Here is a 21,289-nt window from a genome sequence, read left to right as displayed (position 1 = left end):
AACCATTGTTTTACAATTCTAACAGAGCAAAACAAACACAGAGATTAAAAAGAAAAAGAAAAAAAGAAAAAAAAACCACACAGATTTTGTAAATTTGGTATTTGGTTAAATGTCCTTTGACCAGTATCTGGCCACTTGGAGTGCCTCTGGGGTTGCCGCAAGAAGGTCCTCCATGGTGCATGTGGCAGGGCTCAGGGTGCATTGCAGCAGGTGGTCAGTGGTTTGTTCTTCTCCGCACTCGCATGCCGAGGATTCCACCCTGTAGCCCCATTTCTTAAGATTGGCTCTGCATCTCGTGGTGCCAGAGCGCAATCTGTTCAGCGCCTTCCAAGTCGCCCAGTCTTCTGAGTGCCCAGGGGGGAGTCTCTCATCTGGTATCACCCATGAATTGAGGTGCTGGGTTTGGGCCTGCCACTTTTGGACTCTCGCTTGCTGGGGTGTTCCAGCGAGTGTCTCTGTAGTTCTAAGAAAACTATGTCTTGATTTAAGTCGTTGACGTGCTGGCTGATACCCAAACAGGGGATGAGCTGGAGATGTCTCTGCCTTGGTCCTTTCGCTATTGGCTGCTACTTCCCGGCGGATGTCAGGTGGTGCAATACCGGCTAAGCAGTGTAATTTCTCCAGTGGTGTGGGTCGCAGACACCCCGTGATAATGCGACATGTCTCATTAAGAGCCACATCCACTGTTTTAGTGTGATGAGATGTGTTCCACACTGGGCATGCATACTCAGCAGCAGAGTAGCATAGCGCAAGGGCAGATGTCTTCACTGTGTCTGGTTGTGATCCCCAGGTTGTGCCAGTCAGCTTTCGTATGATGTTGTTTCTAGCGCCCACTTTTTGTTTGATGTTCAGGCAGTGCTTCTTGTAGGTCAGAGCACGGTCCAAAGTGGGGGACATGAGAGAAGCCTCCTCGCAGGATTGCAAGACATCCGGGCGTCCCCTGGGCAACGTCTTCGTAGACGGCCGATTCTCTCAACCCAGAAGCAACTTTAAAGGAGTTAATCTGGGATCAGATCCTGGGGTATAGGGCTCTGTAGAAGGTGCCTAATAAATCTCACAGGTTTTGTCAAAACAGTTGAAATGAGGATCAAACTAACAGGTGTATCCTCTTTATTTTGCAGAAATACTCCTTCAGGTAGGTGCAGTGAGTTAAACTCTTGTGTTGGCTAGACTGAAGAACGACAGGTTGGAGGTTCGAATCCGGGGAGAGCATGGATGAGCTCTCTCTGTCAGCTTCAGCTCCCCATGTGGGGACATGAGAGAAACCTTCCACAAGGATGGTAAAACATCCAAATATCTGAGCGTTCCCTGGACAACATCCTTGCAGACGGCCAATTCTCTCACACCAGAAGTGACTTGCAGTTCCTCAAGTCACTCCTGATATGAAAAAATAACTCCTTCAGGTGGTGAAATATGTCTGTTTGTCATAGCACACGCTTTTCCTCACCTACATTTAGCATGCTTTGTTTTATATTTGGTCTCCAGAAGATAAGGGTGATCTTAATCTGCAAGTTTAACTGCTGAAGAACAGAACTGTGGGAGGGATAATAGGCTGATCACAGGAGACATACATTTCCCTTAACATATAATTTTAGCCTCACAGAAGTACATAATAAAAAACTGTGTTATGACACACCAAGGCCAAGATCCAAATATATGACTCAAAGCATGGAAACTTTAGGTTTTAACAATAAGTCAATGGGAACCTGATATTTAAAGACTTCTGTACATTCCATTGATTCAATGGTCTACCCTGGCTAGGACTAACAATTTGATTTAGGCATAAAGACTGATCTAATCTTATCCCTCATAATGGTACAAGAGATGTTTCTGGGTATTCTAAAAGCAAGGCACAAGAGCTATGGTATGTCTGGGCTTAGTCTGAATCACTTTTCAGGGATCCTTTTCAGGCCAGTTCCTTTGATCACAAAGAGATTTGGGATTCCTTTGTAGTTCTTGATTCTAGGATTTTCAGCAAGCAGAGACACAAGTGTAGATGCCTAAAGGTAATGTTTCTCAATGATTAACTATGAGACAATTTATGACTGGTAACGTTAGGATAATTTATTTCAGTAGGAGCTGGGATGGCCCAAGAAGGCTTTGATGACTCACCTCTCCCTCTCAGGGATGTCCTAATTGCATCTGACAAACTATTCTTGCTGGGATTTCCTCTCGTGCAGCACAGTCATTAAAGATGTGGGATCCCCATTCTTTTTTGCATTTAACTGTGCAACTGGCAGTAGAATTTTTAACACAAGTGGTAAACAGTACATTGTATGGTGCTTCAAGCAACAGATTGCATGGCATATACAGCTGCACTCACCAGCATCTCATTGCTATTCTTTATCGCCAACACTTGGCATTTGCCACCTGAGCACTTCACTTTGTTGGATAGGAGGGCAAATCTTGGCTCAAATATCAGAACTTCTAGGAATCATATTGTGACGATGTGTAGATTTTATTCTTTGGTTGTGTGTAATTTAGGCAGTGGTTTAGGGATGGTAAGTATGGGAGATTATGTTTTGTGGGAGATGGTGGCTTGGCGTTAGCTGAGTTGCCATAGCAACAGGGGCGGAGCCAACTGCCTCTTCAGGAGGCAGCTGTTTTAAAAAGTCAGTCAGTAAGCCGGCGAGCTTCTGGGAACACTGAGTCTCTGGGTGGAGATTCAGGGAATGTGTCTGTAGCCGGTGTGCTATAGGAAAGACTGGATCTCAGGGTGGAGATTCAGGGAATCAATTGGTGACCAAAGTGGTTGCAGAGAAGGACCCGGTAGTGAGAGAGCTACAGGGGGTTGTTGATTCTAAATTAAGAATCAAGGTTTGGCTGGGTTTAAGCCTGCTGTGCCTGCTGTGAAACGTTTTGAAGTCTATGCCTGAGATTACTCATGAAACCTTTCCAATGTAACCATCAAGATTTGTGCCTCTTGAGAAGAAACAGTTAAACATGTTATACTCCTGTTAAAATAAACTTGTTACTGTTTTCCTCAAGCCTTGCCTGATACAGTTTCTTCTAAGTTGAACAGCCTGCAATAGTAAAGTCAGCCAGAGACAGTAAACGCTACGCTATCCACTGAATAAAACCTTCTGTAATTATCAGTCCCTTTATAAAATAGTTCCTAGGCTGATACTGATCGTTGCCCGGCTTCCCTCATAGATTAGGTGGCAGTGGGTGTTTAACCACGCGCACCTTCACAATTGGTGGCAGCAGTTTAACCACTCCTTCACAATTGGTGGCATTCGGTGGCATTAAAACTGTCTTCTTGACACATATCATCATAAGCTATCACTTTTGACCAAGTGTGATTGCCACCCAAGGGTAGAGTCTTGGCAGTGGGTCTGTAAATGACCATAGAGACCTATTCTCTCTAAAGAAATAAAAATGCCCCCCACTCTTCTCTCCTTTAAAAAAACTTCTGAAAATGCACTTATGCACTTTAGTGTATGGAGAAGAGGAGGATTAGGACATTTTAACCCATAGGTACGCTGGCTAACCCAATTGTATTTTATGGCTGCTATGATACATCTTAAATGAATACATTAATCCATTAATGTAATTGTATCATAATTGCTTTTAGGGTATATGTTATAATGTTTTACTCATGTTTTAGTTTACTATGTCTTATTGAATTGTTTTTTTATGTCGATGCTTAATTCTTTGTTGTAAGTTTACTGCTGTTTCTGTGCATTTTTTTTTATTTTGATGTGATTATATTCATTTGAGGCATTGCCTGTAAGCCGCCCTGAGTCCCTTCGGGGAGAGAGGATGGTCTAGAAATAAAGTTATATTATATTATATCATATTATATTACATTATATTATTGTGGATCTGCATGATCTTTTGCAGTGAGGACATACATTTCCAGATTGAAGGCAATCCTGATAAGGGTTGGTTTGATGTACCTTCCTCTTGACATGCTTCTCCCTCTTGCCCTCTATTCGTGCTTCATCAAATTCCACAGCACTGTTGGTAACAGCTGACCTCCAGTTAGAACACTCAAGGGCCAGGGTTTCCCATTCTTAGTGTTTATTTCACTTTAAGCCCATATTTAAATCTCCTTTGCTGTCCACTGGCATTGATATTCCATTCTTGAGCTGAGAATAAAGTAACTGCTTTGGGAAACATTCAGACAATGTGGCCAGTCCAGTGAACTTGATGGCGGAGAATCAGCGCTTCAATGCTGGTGGTCTTTTCTTCTTCTAGAACACGAATGTTTTTTGGAGGCAATGCTGATGGAATCTTCCTAGAATTTGAAAATTAAGTTTGTAGATGGTCCATGTTTTGCAGGCGTACAATAGAGTTGGAAGCACAATAGCTTTATAAACTTGGTATCCTCATGGATGTCCTCATCCTCAATTCTTCCAGAAGTCAAGATTGTAAATGGTCCAGAAATGCTAGCCAGAAGTAAAGATGACTTAACTAAGGCTGTTGTAGTTTGGACAAATCATGAGATGATGTCATTCACTGGAAAAGATGGTGGTGCTTGGTAAAGTGGAAGACATCAGGAAAAGAAGACAACTGAACTACAGACGGATTAGTTCAATCCTGAACTTTTGGGATCTGAGAAGGGCAGTTGATTACCTCTTGGAGGGAAGTAGAGGTAGAAGAAGTTACTGTTGCCTTGTTGCCCCATATATTGGAAGCCAAATGGGAAGGTGCAGGCCCTTGCTATCTTTCCCTACTGTCCTCCTTTAAATAATAACTTAGCATGCAGAAGTCAAGCAAGCATATCTTTTTCTTGGCATGAGGATGAAGCAGAGGAAATGGCACTTTATCTTTTTCAAACTGTCTTCAAAGTCGCAAGAGAAAGACCCATGGAAAGAAGATAGCAGCACTAGAATGTGATAAACATTCACTTTGAAGAAAGTCAAAGCAAAGCTATTCTCCAAGAAAGTAAAAGGTTCAAAGGCCAGGATGAACATGGATGTAGCAGCTCTCATAACCACTCTCCCTATGAACCCTGCTTGCTTTTATCTGACATTCCATGGTTGAAAAAGAAGGAAAATCCATTAGGTACAGATTTCCCTATACAAACATACATTTCATGCCCCTTGAGACAGGCAACAGGATGAAATGCAGCTTGGCTTGGAAAGCTGCCCATTTCTGAAGCCTGTGGTGTGTTTCATCAAAGAAAACAGGCACAAAATTGTGTGTGTGTTTTAAAAATTGCAGGACTAAAATTGTATCTATTTCAAAATATGCACAAACATGCTTTACTCAATGGAGGGACAGCATTTTTCAAAAGACCACTTTAGTTCTACTTGATAAGGAGCACAGATTTTGAAATCAAAAACCAAACCTTAGACTCTCTACATTCTGAACTTTGTGCCTAATATCCATGTTCTTCTATGGCATTCCAGGGGGATTTTGTGCACTCTGGTCATTTTTCTTCCAGACAGGTGGTTGTGTCCTAGGCAATACTGGATGTTGAAGTTACATCACAATCATCATCATTCATACAAAGCAGTTACAGATGTGTAAGTCTAACCTGCACAATTGTAACTATTCAACAGAATCCCATTTTATTGAGAGCTTTAGATACAAGGTGTCTAAAAATAAATATCAGAAGTAGTACTAGTAGCAGCAACAATAGCAATAGTCTGTCGATTTGTTATTGAGCTGGAGCTTAATATTTCATTGACACTACCCAGCTATAAAGACTTCCTTGAAATATTTAGAGTTTCTGACATTTTAGAGCAAATGCCCTCACACTATAGAGTAGCTTCTCAACCTTAGGCACTGGTTAATTCCATATTAGTGGGTGGTGAATCCACTCCAGGCTGCAGTTTAGACATTGAGAGAGCTGCCCAACTCTATTCCCCAAAATGGATTCAGGACCTTAGACAATTCTTTTAAGAAGAAGAAGAAGAAGAAGAAGAAGAAGAAGAAGAAGAAGAAGAAGAAGAAGAAGAAGAAGAAGAAGAAGAAGCAGGAGAAGGCGGAGGTGGAGGTGGTGGTTGAGGTTAGGACTGAAGTCTGGAGTGAAATTAACATTGTATTGTCGAAGGCTTTCATGGCTGGAATCACTAGGTTCTTGTAGGTTTTTTCGGGCTATATGGCCATGTTCTAGAGGCATTTTCTCCTGATGTTGTGCCTGCATCTATGGCAAGCATCCTCAGAGGTCGGGAGGTCTGTTGGAATTAGGAAAATGGGTTTATATATCTGTGGAATTGCCCCACCCCAGTCATTCCACAGATATATAAACCCATTTTCCTAATTCCAACAGACCTCACTACCTCTGAGGATGCTTGCCATAGATGCAGGTGAAATGTCAGGAGAAAATGCCTCTAGAACATGGCCATATAGCCCGAAAAACCCACAAGAACCTAGAAATTAACATTCATAATTGTGCAACCACTGATATATTGCATTCTCCAATCATCACTTTTAAGTTTTCAGCAAGCAACCCCTGGTGGTGCAGCCGGTTTAACCACAGAGCTGCCAGCCACATGACCTTGGAGGTGTCTATGAACAATGCTGGCTCTTTGGCTTAGAAATGGAGATGTGCACCACCCCCCAGAGTCAGACACGACTAGACTTAATGTCAGGGGAAACCTTTACCTTTCTTTGAGCAGCCAAAACAATAGTGCTCTCGTGGCATTTAATGTTACAAAGTTAGATTTTAGTATTGTTTTTCATAGAATCATAGAATCTTTGAGTTGGATGAGACCTCATGGGCTATCCAGTCCTACCCCCTGCCAAGAAGCAGGAAAATAGCATTCAAAGAACCCTTTTAAAGATTATTTTAATGTATTTTTCATATTTTTAGTCTCGGCTTTGTTTTTATTTATTAATCAGCTTGGGGCTTCTAATAGGCTGGCAGCTGATGCAGAAATACTTTCAAGAAATAAATATATAATAATAAAAATATCCTGCCATGTAGGATTTGCAGCAGAGCTTGGAAATACCTGCTTTTTGGACTACAACTTCCAGTAAACCCCAGGCACCCAAGCCCCTAAGTATGCTGGCTTGGAGATTCTGGGAATTGTCACCCCCCCCCCCCCCCAAAAAAAAAGGTTACTTTTCCTAACTCTGGTCCACAGGGGAAAATGCTTTGTCTGTTAGAAGGAAGCCAGGAAAAGTCACCAGAATGAACTGTTTTTTTATTTTCCTAGTAGTGGGTGAGAGGAGAAATTCATCTCAGGTTAGATGCTGACAAGTTAAGATTTGTCAGAAACAAAATAATGCTGAAAGATCAAGAAAGTGCTAGACAAAGTCATTTCAAAACTCCCAATGAGCTTTTCAGCCACCCAGGGTTGTCATTTCTAAGACTGGAGCTTCCGGGTGAGACCTGATGTGCCATATTTTTGAAGACAAAAACAAATCTAGCAGGAACAAGTCGAACTAATCAGCCAGCAGAAAGACACAGATACTGAAGGATTGCTGATAACCAGGATAAAGCACAGAAGTTACAGGGAACTTGGCATTCCAGCTGAAATTAGAGGTTTTTCAAAGCAAGTAACTGCCTCTATCAAGATACAATACTGGCAGGCAGAGAGGATAAAGAAAAGAGGGACAGAATACCAGAGAAGAAAAGAGCAGAACCTTAATCTGCTGATAAGAAGCAACGAGACAGATTTAAATTGGCTGACATAAGTATGCCAATTTAAAAAGCACAAGGAACATCCAAAGAATCCGAAAGAGCCAAATGCAATAAACTTCCACACTGTACAGTCATTTGGGACAGGGCAAGGAAAGTTACTTTTTAAAACTCTTTTAAAAGAATAATTCACTGCCACTACCGACTGCAATGGGTTCTGAAAGCAATTTGTGAAATTATTATTCATGGTTTTGCATTATCTGTGAGGGAGCCCTTGGGTTAAACCCTTGTGCTGCCAGGACTGCTGACTAACTGGTCAGTGGTTTGAATCCAGGGAGAGCAGGTTGAGCTCCCTCTGTCAGCTCCAGTTCCCATGCGGGGACATGAGAGAAGCCTCCCACAAGGATGGTAAAACATCGAACATCCAGGCATTCCCTGGGCAATGTCCTTGCAGATGGCCAATTCTCTCACATCAGAAGCAACTTGCAGTTTCTCTAGTTACTCCTAACACAAGAAAAATATGTGAGGGGAACTTTGATTCCCCCCCCCCCGACAATGGCATTAAAAAGCTTTTGTGGATATCTATCTGTTTCCTTAGTCATTACATTCAAATTAAAACCTGGAGTGTATTCACTACCCAATGCAATGGAAGGGGTACCATAGCCACTGGGTAGAAGTATGCATTCTTTCTACAGAAAAGAAGAGTGAAATATAAATATTTTAAAGGTTCAAAGGTTTTAAAAAGAAATAGATGGCTTAAAAAAATCTGGAGAAAGTAAAACATTTTTTCCCTTTCCACAAAGAGGTCCATGTTTTGATCCTTCTCTTCCTTTCCCCCATGCCCTGTCCTTCACAATGTGAATCCCTGTCAACACCTTTGCCATCAGATAGAAAAATGGAAAGGACATTTACTCCCCTCCACCCCACTTAAGCATAGTCTGTTCACATTACTCAATTCAGTTCATCAGGGACAGTGTCCATTATTAGAGTGCTTTGCGTCTCTGCTGTGTGGTTTTTATGACACTGTTTCATTTCTACACACCCAGGTCTTTAGCCGACCTTTTGTCTCTAGCCATCCCATAAAAGCTTTTATACTCCTAGCTTTTGTATCTAGGCTTTTGTCATTAACCATCCTTGCACCTGTATTACATGCCCTGAGGCAAAGCCAGACTTGAATCCACCAAATCCCCCCCCCCCCCACCTCCTTGGCATTCTCTTGGCATCACATCCGTTCATCTTGTATGAAATGCCTTTCTCAAAACCCATTACATGAACTGCTGTTTCTGTAATGGTTTCCCCCTCAACTTCAAGGCCTGAAAAATGGGTAAGAGTATACCAAAGTAGCACCTTGGAAGAATTACCAGTTGGGCAATGGAGGAGTTGGTGGGCATTACCCATCTTGTCTTACCTCTAATTTTTTTTTCATATCAGGAGTGACTTGAGAAACTGCAAGTATAATAATAATAATAATAATAATAATAATAATAATAACAACTCCTCTGGGACTTCTGAATTCAGACAGACAGTGTTTTGGAGCACATTACTCCTGACCTCATGATCGTATTAAAAAACAAATATGGATTGTCAATGTTGCAATCCCAGGTGACAGCAGGATTGAAGAGAAGCAACTGGAAAAGCTGACATGATATGAGGATTTAAAGATTGAACTGGAAAGACTCTGGCACAAGCCAGTTAAGGTGGTCCCAGTGGAGATCGGCACACTGGGTACAGTGCCTAAAGACCTTGGCCTGCACTTAAACACAATCGGCACTGACAAAATTACCATCTGCCAGCTGAAGAAGGCCACCTTACTGGGATCTACATGCATTATTCGCCGATACATCACACAGTCCTAAACACTTGGGAAGTGTCCAGTGTGTGATCCAATACAACAGCCAGCAGGGTGTCTGCTGTGGACTCATCTTTTTGTGTTTCAATTATTATTATTATTATTATTATTATTATTATTATTATTTATATGCTGCTTTTCTCCCACAAAGGGACCCAAAGCGGCTTCTGACATGTTATAAATACAGTACAAAATCAGTCGCATTGAGCCATGGAAATTAAAGTGCTGTCAAACTACATTGATTCTACAGTGTAGAAGCACCCCCAGACCCAGAACAGACTCATCATCCTATTGTATGTGATGTCATGTGATTTCCCCTTTATTAACTCAGGACCTCACCAGATGGTTGGTTTTCCCCATCTCTGTGTGCTGCTGGCATGCTGCCGGGATGGAGTTTGGCAGAGCCAATCAAATATTGCAGAGCTACTTCCGGCAGGGCTCTGTTGGGCTCTGTGCTAGCAGTGTGCCATCAGTGCACAGAGACGGAGTCCTGAGGAGTCGGGTGATTATCCGACTCCTCATAGAAGAAGCTGGGGACAGCATGGAAGGAAGCCAGGGACAGGGGGAAAACGTCGTGGGATGGCAGCCCACGATGGTAAGGGAACTAAGAAGAACATAGCCTCATGGATTCCCTGCTGTCCTCTGCTGTCCCCTGGCTTCTGGACCTCCATGTGATGAGGTCTTAAAGTGAGTGTTCTGCCTCCAGGGATAATGTTTGTTGATAACATCCCATCACTGGTGTCAAAGAAAGATCACAAGTGCCAGTCCAGTCAGCTATTTTCCACACCAAGGGTGGGGCATCAGCTTGTTCTTTGTGGCATCAATATGTCCAGAACCAGTTTCTGTTTGACTACTAGAATGAGTCATCTGCTAGAATAAATCAGCTGCCCTAGGTAGAAGATTTGGGGTTTCATAAAATGGCAACATATTATGAGTTGTTTATTTTGTGATTTTGCACCTAAGGATTAGGAGAAGTACTTACTCACTTGTTATCTTATGCACCACAGGAACTGCGGGCTCATTCACACTACCCAACTATAGCGCCATTCTTCTTCTTTAACTATCTATGGAATTCTGGGATTTGTAGTTTGGTGAGGCACGAGAATACTTGGGCTGAAAGCTCTAAATATCACTGCAACATCCAAGGAGTCCTGGGGTTTGTAGTTTGGTGAGGCACCAGAACTGATAAAAAATACTAAATGCCCCTCCCTGAAATTCCATAAAATGTTGCTATAGCAGTTAATGTGGAATATGGTGCTATAACTGTGTAATATGAAAGGGCCCTTATACTAGCATGCGCCAGAACCATCTTTTGACATTCAAATGGAAGTTTGGATGGGCAGCTGCTCAACAAGCACTGCACCCAGCAAGAAGCTGGCTTGTTCTGGTCAAGAAAGACAGTTTCACACAGGTGTCTTTGCTGCGCTGAATATAATGGGAACTGCATGTAAAGCATAGTTTCTGATCATTTTATACAATTCACACAGGAGATGCTCCTAGGGTTTGTGTCCTTTTGAAACAAATGTGAAAAGGAAGAAAATATACAAAACATCAAAGGCAAAGATTTTCTAAGACCTGTCCACTTCCTGCCCAAGGCTGTAATTTTAACTAAAGAGGAAAGATTGCTTCAACATTTATTTTAAACCTTATTGCAAACACAATTTTGAGTACCAATATCTAATGCATCCTAGAGCGCTATTTCTTCGCCATGGGATTCTAGATGTGAGAGTACAAGATAATAGCCCACAAATGATTCATTTTGACAAATCCCTTGATATAATCAGATTCAACACAGAGTTCAAATCCTTGTTATGCTGAGTAATAGGAATTGGCAGGGAAAAATACCCAACACTGATTAAGAGCTAAATTTCTTAAAACAACCCAGGAATCAGCTCTGAGGCAGACCTCTCAACCTTTCAGCTTTGAAATGTAGGCTATTATCACGGTTGCCAAATGATCAGAAACAAGAGCTGCATCTGTTCTTTTGACATAAATAACAACTTGGTGTGCAGAAATCAGCAAGTGAAGGGTTTTTTTTGCAAGATTGTGTTGAGCTAGATAAGGACAATGTTTCAGTTAATGAACTGGTTGATATAGAACTTGAACGAAATATAAGAGGGTGGGATACAAAAAGAATACAAAGCAAAATTACAGGTCATGGAACTAGAAATTCAACAAATATATAGAATCAGCATCTAAGAGCAAAACCACTGGTCTCTGAAGAAAGGGTCAGGTGAGAAGAACTGAATATAATAGGGATGGGAAGAGTGCAGCCCTCTAAGTGTTGTTGGGCTGCAATGTTTATTCATCCTAGCCAGCATGGCACGATAGAAACAATATACAGTCTGACAATATCTGAACAGTCAAATGTTCACCACTCCTGAATTCCAGAAAAGAGGAAGTGAAAGCTGAGACTCAACCCCAACAATGGATCTATTCAGGACTGATAGGTGCCATTCTCGGTCTCCATTACAAGTCTTGTTTGGCTCTCCTGGCGTGTAGAAATGATGCACCAGGAGGGGGAGGGGGAAGCGATTTTCCTCCCTCCCCCCCCCCCCCACTTTCCTGGCACGTCATTTCTACGGACCAGGAGAGCTGGCCAAGGCTTGTAATGGAGACCGGGTAAGTTCTTATTATTTTTCTAAGGGGTCTGTGGGCTTGGGGGGAGGGGGGTAGGACCTTCAGATATTCCCTTGGGCTAGTCCCGAGAGAACGTCTGGACACCCACATCCAGAAAGTGCACGCTTTTTGGGGTGGGTGTGGACAGGCCTTCAGGAAAATCCGTGTTGTTTAAACATGGATTCTCCTGGGATAAAAAATTGTGGGAATATTGTCTGGACTGCAGTATTCTGCAGTCCAGAACCAGAAATAGTGGGTTTATCCTGCTCCTTCTAAGAAGGCACAGAATAAACCCATTATCTAATTAATTCACTACAAACCAAGGTTTTCCTGGTTTGTAGTGAATTAATTTGAGACTGTCCAGAACATTGTCTGGACAGCTCCTCCTTTATTGTGGTAGATACCGCAATAAAGGTCCTGTTTGGATGGGCCCCCTGTTTATACCCAGTTGGTAAGCTGGACCTAGTTCTTGAGGACTATTATTCTTGCAAAAGAGTTACTGCCATTTGCTAGCCTAAGAGGAAGGAACCTTTCACATGACACAATTTATAGTGCTTTATGCTACTTTCCCTGCCACAGTTCCATTCTGTGCAATCCTGGGATTGGCATTTAGGATTCGTATCTGGAGAGTTCTAGTGCTTCACCAGACTACAAAGAATAACGTTCCATAGGATGTTGCCATGGCAGTTAAACTGGAAAATAGAGCCATAACTTTGTATTGCAAAAGGGCTTAGAGAGGGGAAATCAAACAGGCATCTTTTATCTGGTGATGGCGTCGTGCTTAAATGTCCTTCCCTCATTCTATCTGCCAGCAAAATGGCATTCTGTGGCAAGAGTGATGGCAGGAAGATTAATGGAAGGACAAATTACTGCTAAGAAGAAAATGGAGGTGAACCAAAAAGATGATGTAGAGAACTACAGAGTTGTCTTTGATGCCAGAAATAACAGTTACTCATAATGGGAATCCCTCATAAGTACCCAAAGTTATTAACGGGGCTGAAGACTAAGGCATGGAGAAACACCTTGGTGCACTTTTAATAAATGTGCTACCAGTGTCATGTTTACTAATATCTATTCATGTTGCTTTATGGCACAGGCAGCAATAACAATAAAAAGAGACATGGAGTTGCTTCAAGGAACTTGGAAATAAAAACCTGACATTGTGAAGAAAACTGAGAGGGTATAGTCAGAAGAAGAGCATGAGCCCTGCATTAAGAATGGCCAATTGTTGTCTAAGGTTGAAAGGGAAGAAAATACATATTTCTGACAAGACATCGGAGTGAGTCTGCTAATGTATCCAGTCATCTGTAGCAATACCATATGTCAAAACCACCCTAAGGGATACTCCTAGAGCATTGCAAGAAAAGGCAAATAAGTGGAATGTAAGGAAAACATTGGATTCTTTGTCTGTTCATTTGTTTGACACATGGTTGGCAGGGGTCTTATTCTACTCAGCATGTCCTGTCCTTGCCCAATGTTCCCCGCAAATTGTGGAAATAACAAGCTCGCTGAAAAGAAATAGTTGGTTTATTTGGCCTCTGTCAAAGATGCAGGAAACCAACTGAGCTTAATCCACCAATTTTTCAGGGGCTGGCTGTTTTAAGTTTTGAAGTCAATGGGCCTAAGATCAGCTCACATGGGGTACTTTACTATCGCCCCAATTGACAACAAAACAGCACCCGTGCACTCTGGATGCAGCCAAAGTGCAGAGACAGTCATTCTTGATAGTTATCAAGCCTGCAGATTGGGGGGGGGGGGGTAAGGGTTCAACCCCCCCCCCCCAAATCCGGTTAAAAAAACACCCTCGCTTACTCATGAATTTTAACTGGTTATCCAGATCCCCAAGCTAAGTCCACGAGAAGCAAAAAAATGAGAGTTCCTTCAGAACTGCAAGCACTATCTCAACCAAATTTTGATAATTTGTTCACATGATCATTACCTACCTTTCTGCCAATTTACATTGCAATAGTAGCAATAGTCAACATAGTGGAAGTGACCAAGTTTTAATGCTGTGAATGTTTAATCAACATTTTTTACATAAAGACAACATAATCCACTGAAACTGGCACTAAATTCAGACTTGCCAGATTAAGCTCCATAAGAATAACTTAGGTTTTTAAAAAATTATGATGTTGTCGAAGGCTTTCATGGCCGGAATCACTGGGTTGTTGTAGGTTTTCCGGGCTATATGGCCATGTTCTAGAGGCATTTTCTCCTGACATTTTGCCTGCATCTATGGCAAGCATCCTCAGAGGTAGTGAGGTCTTTTCAGCCCAACCTAAAAGCCAAAGGCAGATGGCCAATTCTCTCACACCAGAAGTGACTTGTAGTTTCTCAAGTTGCTCCTGATATGAACAAAAATCTTCATGCTGTGGACCTTGGGTGGAGTGTTGTAAAATTATTCCGATCTTTATTCATTACACATGTTGGCACTGGGTTCTATGACTTTAACAACTGCACGGCCAAACTTCAATGAGGAGTTCCCTTGCCATTAACACCCTTCAGGAATATTTGAAGGTTCATAATACGAAATATAGCCATGGTAGTTGGAAAAAGCTGAATCAGTCTCCTCTCTGTGCCTGTTTTAAATGATTTCACTAAATTACATCTGTGACTTTGCCACAGAGTAAAAAAGGACCTCTGAAATTCTGCTATTGGTCTATGACTCATGTGAAACCATTCAAGGCCACTGTCTGGCCATTAAGTTCTTTTGCTTTTCTTTTGTCCAGCCCTCTGTTTGTCTTGACACAAAGCTCCTAAGTTCAGTTTACTTTACAAAATTGTCACTATTGTTGTTCTCTGCCATACGCCTAGTCCTTGTGCTTATCTGCAATGATTTTCTATTTCCTTCCAGATGGTTGGGAAAGATATCGAATAGCGCTGGGTCAAGAATTGATGTCTGTGCTACACTTCCATTTAATGATAATTTTCCTGTTAACAATTACGTGAGGGAATTTACCAGTTACCCAATTTCTAATTTGTTTGACTTCTGTTCTTATTGATTTTTGTATAGTGTTGGGGCTCTTCCCCAGCTCCAATTTCTAAATCCAATACCTTATAAAAGTCTTAAGCATATGATGTCAATATGATTGCTTTCAAATACAAACATAGTTAAAGAAACAACAGTGAACCTAGATTGAATGTTTTTTTCATGAATCTTAGGCCCTATCTATACAGCCGTATAATGCACTTTAACTGCACTGAATTGCATTATATGAGTCTACACTGACTATATAATGCAGTTTCAAACTGCATTATATGGCAGTGTAGATGGGGCTTAAGATTAATGAAAACTGTACAACACCTGACGATCATGTGCATATGTATCTAACCATTTGGGGGTTGTTCTGAAAGAGCTTGAGAGCTAGCATGGTACAATGGTTTCACGTTGGGCTACAACTCTGGAGACCAGGGTGCATTTACACTGTAGAATTAATGCAGCTTGAAGCCATTTAAACTGCTATTGTTCAGTGCTATGGAGTAGTAGTAGTAGTAGTAAGAATAAGAATAATAAATCTTTATTTATATGTCGCTTTTCTCCCACAAAGGGACCCAAAGTGTCTTCCAACATGTTAAAATCAGTGACAATCGAATGTACAAATATAAAACATTATAAACAAGCAAGATAAAACATAAGTAAGCATTTAATCCTGGGATTTATAGTTGGGTGAGGCAGCAGCACTTTTTGGCAGAGAATGCTGAAAACTGTGTAAAACTACAACTCCCATGATTCAATAGCATTGAGCCATGAAAGTTTAACTGGCATCAAAATACCTTCAGATTTGGCCATAGAAACCTACTGGATGGCTTTGAGTGAATCACACACTCTCAGCTCTGAAAGACCCTGTGAAATGGTCACCATAAGTTAAAACTGACTTGAGAGCATACAAGAATGAATGGAAAGACCTTAGAATAAAGAATGACTAATTTCTGCATTACACAGCAACCTTCCTATTATATTTAAGCCATAGGCATTCCACAGAAGCTACCAGGAACTCAACATTTCTTCTTGTTTTCACTTTTTAATATTACTTGGAAATATTATTTCCTTGGACCATAACTATGCAAGCTGTGGGATTATGAGAGCAGCAGTCACCAAAGTGACCTTTCCAGGTTTTAAAAAATTCTGTTCTCCTGGGTACCAAACACCCATGCATGTGTTGGGCATGCCATCCCCAATAGCACCAAAACTGTTCTAAAATGACAAAGTTCACAAAGTCCAATAAAGTTGAAAGAACAATTTCTTCTATTAATCTGTTTTTTTTTCTCATTTTATAGGGTTTAAAATGTGGATTATTCCCTGTGAAAAAAATCCTGGCATGTTCTAATCATCTAATTTTTTTTTTTAATGGCCAGATCTTCATTTGGTTTTATTGCTATTAATGTCAAAGTGTTTCAGTTTATGACAACTCTAAGAGAGCTGACTCACAGCATCGTCTTAGCAAGGTTTATTCAGAGAGCATTTCTCTGAGGCTGGGAAAATGTGACCTTCCCAAGATGGGTTTCCATAGTGAAGCACAAATTCAAACACTGGTCTTTGAAATCATAGTCCAACACTTAAACCACTACATTTCTGTGTTTCTAATCTTAATGCTAGAGTAGACTTATTTAGGATTGAAAACCTGCAACTCCAGCTATTGTTGTTTTATATATCCTATCATTCCTATCCATTGACCATGACCAATCTCATTAGTTAGGTTGGGCTCCTTAGTAGAGGGCTCTGCAGAGCCATGGGTTCTCTACTTTTAATTTGATGGTTTACTTGTTTTTGCTTGTGCTTATCTTATATGCCCACTGGTGGCTAGCTATTCCTGCAATAGTGGGCTATTGAAACCTCTCCAGATTTTCGCTAGCTTTAAATCAGTAGTTCCCAACCTTTTTGTGACCAGAGACCACTTTGACCAGGGACCACTCTTCAACATTACTACCAAAAGGGTTACAAATCTGCTTTTGGTCAATGTTAGATTTGGTTTGGTTATTTGGGGTGCTGATTCAGAAAATTGAATTGGATAGACCACATCGGCTCTAGTTTCTGATACAGAACATGTACCACCCAGTAGTTGCCATCTGCTTGCCCACAGAAAACCATATTTAATAATCCTGAGCCACGGACCTTATTTTAGGTCTCATGGCTCAACAGTGGGCTTTGACCCACAGGTTGGGAACACTGCTTTAAATGAAACTCTTTAGGAATTGGGTTCAGGACCTTGGAGAGCTTCTTTAAAGCTTAAGTCAAGATGTGGAGTAGTTTCACTGTCCCACTTACATGGAAGTTGCAATCACCACTGAATCTATCTAAATATAGAGTCCTATTTATAGTCATAACCACTAGAACAATCTTCTGAATTATATAGATATAAGCAATCTTGCAGCTTATTAGGGTCTCTCATCTGCATCTATGGCTGACATCTTCAGAGGTTCTGATCCTCTGAAGATCCCAGTCAGAGATGCAGGCAAAATGCCAGGAGAAAATGCTGCTAGAACACAGCCATACAGCTCGAAAATCACACAACACTCCAGTGATTCCGGCCATGAAAGCCTTTGACAAGACTGTTTTTCATAGTTTTAAAAAAGTTTTTATGCATTGAGGTGATGAAAATATAACTCATATGTTTCATAGATGATATGTTCCACTATAGGCCCCAAAGCCACTTGAATGTCTACATCTGAAAATGGTATGATGTTTTATGGGTAAAAGTCACTGGAACATTTTACACAGTTGCATGCATGCAACAACAACAAAACACCTTCCAACCTTCTCACAACCCCACTCCCCTCTCAAATAACTTTTCCCACTCTTGCCCCCCCAAAATGGTGACAAGAAGTTAGCTTATGTCACTTCCAGTCATGATGTTGAAGGACAAATAGAAGGAAAGCAAGGCACTTGGGTGTGCTCAGTTGCAGCCAATGTCTATGGAGATGGGGTGGAAAATTGATCCAGCTGCCCACCTTTAATGCATATCTATATATTTTGCTTTTCCTAAATCAGGTTGCACAAGGCAGGGGGGGAGGGAGGATATATTTAAGGCAAGTTGCTCATAAGTATCATCCATATGGTTGTTTGCTGGCCCATTTGCATAAAGAAATGCTCACGCTAGCAGTCAGTTAACGGGAGCATGGAAGCTTGAGAAGGACATTATTCTCTAAAATTGAACATCAGCATCCATGCGCAAGGTGTGCTGGGGGAAGAGAAAAATCTCTGCTTATACAGCTATGCTTATCCAACATAAGACTCTCATGTCTACTGCTATATATATATATATATATATATATATATATATATTCTCACGCCTACTGATATATATATATATATATATATATATATATATATATATATCACAGCAGACAATCTAGATTCTGAGCTAAGTGTCAGTCATAGTTGAATACTGTGACTGTATACATTATTCAAGCTGAAGCAATTTGCATAATGTTTTTCTGCATTTTTTCTATTTTACATAATTATTCTGGGTTTCCTACTCATGATGAGGAATTAGAAGCTATACAAAACTCTGATGGCCTCCAACTTTTAGCAATCTTACAAACACTAAAGCCTTTGGTGCATGAGATTCCAGCAGGTGTTGCTCAGTCTTAAACATATCAGGATAAAAATGAGACCCAAAACTAATGGAATGAAAAAAGGATGGTTGGCTTCTCATAAATCAGATTTTAGCACACTTGAAGAATCATGACACACCTGCCCTCCTTGTTATGAGCAAAAGAGAATTACAACAATGGCCCCAACTATATTACCATATAATACCATTTGGAACTGCATTATATGGTGAATGTAGACTCTTATAACGAAGTTCAATGCAGTTATATGGCAATGTAGATGGGGCCAATGCCAGTTATTTCCCAAATCCACCTCCCAACAAAGGACTCCCCCAGGCAGTAAGAAGCCACGCCTTGAAACTGTTAGGCCAGTAAATGCTAATCAAGGTGGCCAATTGAAGCATTCACACCTACCTCAAACAGACAAGAGTTATTTCTCCCACCCTGGACTTTCCACAGATATATAAACCTCACTTATCCTAGTTTCCAACAAATCTCACAACCTCTGAGGATGCTTGCCACAGATGCAGGTGAAACATCAGGAGAGAATGCTTCTGGAACATGGCTATACAGCCCGGAAAACTTACAGCAACCCAGTGATTCGGACCCTGAAAGTCTTCAACAAAATAAAAGTGGTTTTCCTAGGCAGGGAATGGATTGTTGATTTGACCAACATTTTCCATCAAAGAACAATCAACTCCAGTCAGCTGTGATTCCCAAAATAGTATGTTTATTCAAACATTGCAGTTTGTAATTAGCTGATTATATAGTTAAAAGCCAGTTAGTTGATTAAAAGATCTTTATTTAGTTTACAACTGCACTTGAAAGTAACTTGAGAATAATATGGGGAGATTCAAGAAGGTTTTCTGAAACTTTTCAAATCTCCACCAGAAGGATAACTTCTATGTTTGATTTATATGGAACTCTTTACCTTTTTAATGACCTTTCTGTTTAAGTCTGACTTATTTTGTAACATCAACAAATGAGAGGTGAATTAAGACAAACATGAAATAGGAAACTCTGAAATATCTCCTTTTACTTCATTTCCTCCGTAAGCCATTTGGGTTACCATTCTATATAGCAGGCATGGGCAAACTCCAGGTGTTTTGGACTTTAATTCCCACAATTCCTAACAGCTACCAGCTGTTACGAATTGTGGGAGCTGAAGTCGAAAACAGCTGGAGGGCTAAAGTTAGCCCATCTCACATCAGAAGCAACTTGCAGTTTCTCACATTGCTTCTGACACACAAAATAAATAAATAAATTCAATTTGTTAATGGTCAAACATTAAGAAAAAGTAAAAAAGTTAAAACCACAGATTCAGAATGGTCTATTAGGTAGGCCATTCAATTTTTTTTGTCATGTCAGGAGCGACTTGAGAAACTGCAAGTCGCTTCTGGTGTGAGAGAATTGGTCGTCTGCAAGGACATTGTGCAGGGGACGCCCGGATGATTTGATGATTTTATCATCCTTGTGGGAGGCTTCTCTCATGTCCCCATATGAGGAGCTGGAGCTGATAGAGGGAGCTCATCCGCCTCTTCCCGGATTCGAACCTGCAACCTGCCATCACAGGGGTTTAACCCACTGCACCACCTGGGGCTTTTCATTCAATTATGAAAAAGCATTTGAAATTATGAAAAACAATCAGTTGCAAATCAAATTAACAAGAAGCGTTAACTATTACTAAAAAATAACATTTTTGGCTTTTCATGATAAAAATAATATACTTTAAAACAGAACTGGAAATGTTTGCTATTTAGGGGTATCAAATTAAATTTGAATAAATTATTTCCAATTTGCCGATTTGCCACACCAGTCTTTAAACAGTTTGCCTGAAAGATCAAAATCAGATGAGAGGTCCATCTACACTGTAAAATTGATGCAGTTTGTCATCATTTTAACTTCTATGGTGCAATGTTATAGGATCATGCGGGTTGTAGTTTTACATGGTGTTCATCTGCCAGAGACTGCTGGTACGTCACCAAACTACAACTCATAATTCCTAGCTTTGAGCCATCACAATCAAAAGTGGTGTCAAACTGCATTCACTAGAGTGTAGAGGCACTCTAGGTTTCGAGCTACTTTGAAACTAGAGTTTGTATATACTGTATTTGCAGAAACAAAATGGTATTTCTTTGTTAACGTTTTCCCCTTACCTCCCATTAGGAAGAGAAGTCCTGCCACATACTGCATAAGGCCTCGATCCCAGCAGCAGCCCAGCACCCCGATAATCCACCCAAAGAGGATGATGGCTACGGCCATGCCCATGAAACCAGCTGTCATTCTGCGCAGGTCTGAAAAGAGAGAGAAAGAATCCTGTTAAAATATATGGAGGCTCATGATTCCCATCCGAATTTGATGTGTTGTAATACATGATGTTTTGGTGCTTAATTTGCAAATGTAAAGGTAAAGTTAAAGTTTTCCCCCTGACATTAAGTCCAGTCGTGTCCGACTCTAGGGGTTGGTGCTCATCTCCATTTCTAAACCGAAGAGCTGGCGTTGTCCATAGACACCTCCAAGATCATGTGGCTGGCATGACTGCATGGAACACCGTTTGCAAAATCATTAAGCAATTTGATGTTTGATAGGCTTTTCCTTAATCCCTCCTTATTATCTAACATTTTCGCTTAGCCAATGTTTATGTTGGATAAGCGAGACTCTGCTGTACATGTAGTTTTAGATTTAACAGTAGTCTAACAATGCAATACAAATAGATCCTGAGAAATAAACAC

At 40.9% G+C, this 21,289-nt stretch overlaps 1 protein-coding gene across 1 annotated transcript in view; it reads right to left on the bottom strand.

Moving 5' to 3' along the window:
• Positions 1-21,289, bottom strand: part of TMEM178B (transmembrane protein 178B) — a 377,870-nt gene that overhangs the window by 30,643 nt on the left and 325,938 nt on the right. The window contains exon 3 of the mRNA XM_060776829.2: positions 20,714-20,851. Coding sequence (XP_060632812.1) covers positions 20,714-20,851 — 138 coding nt within the window. The remainder of the gene's footprint in view (positions 1-20,713; positions 20,852-21,289) is intronic.

The sequence above is a fragment of the Anolis sagrei genome, chromosome 5, assembly GCF_037176765.1.
Source record: "Anolis sagrei isolate rAnoSag1 chromosome 5, rAnoSag1.mat, whole genome shotgun sequence".
NCBI lineage: Eukaryota > Metazoa > Chordata > Lepidosauria > Squamata > Dactyloidae > Anolis > Anolis sagrei.
The sequence above is the reverse complement of the archived record's forward strand: the minus strand, read 5'-3'. Positions and strand labels throughout refer to the sequence as shown.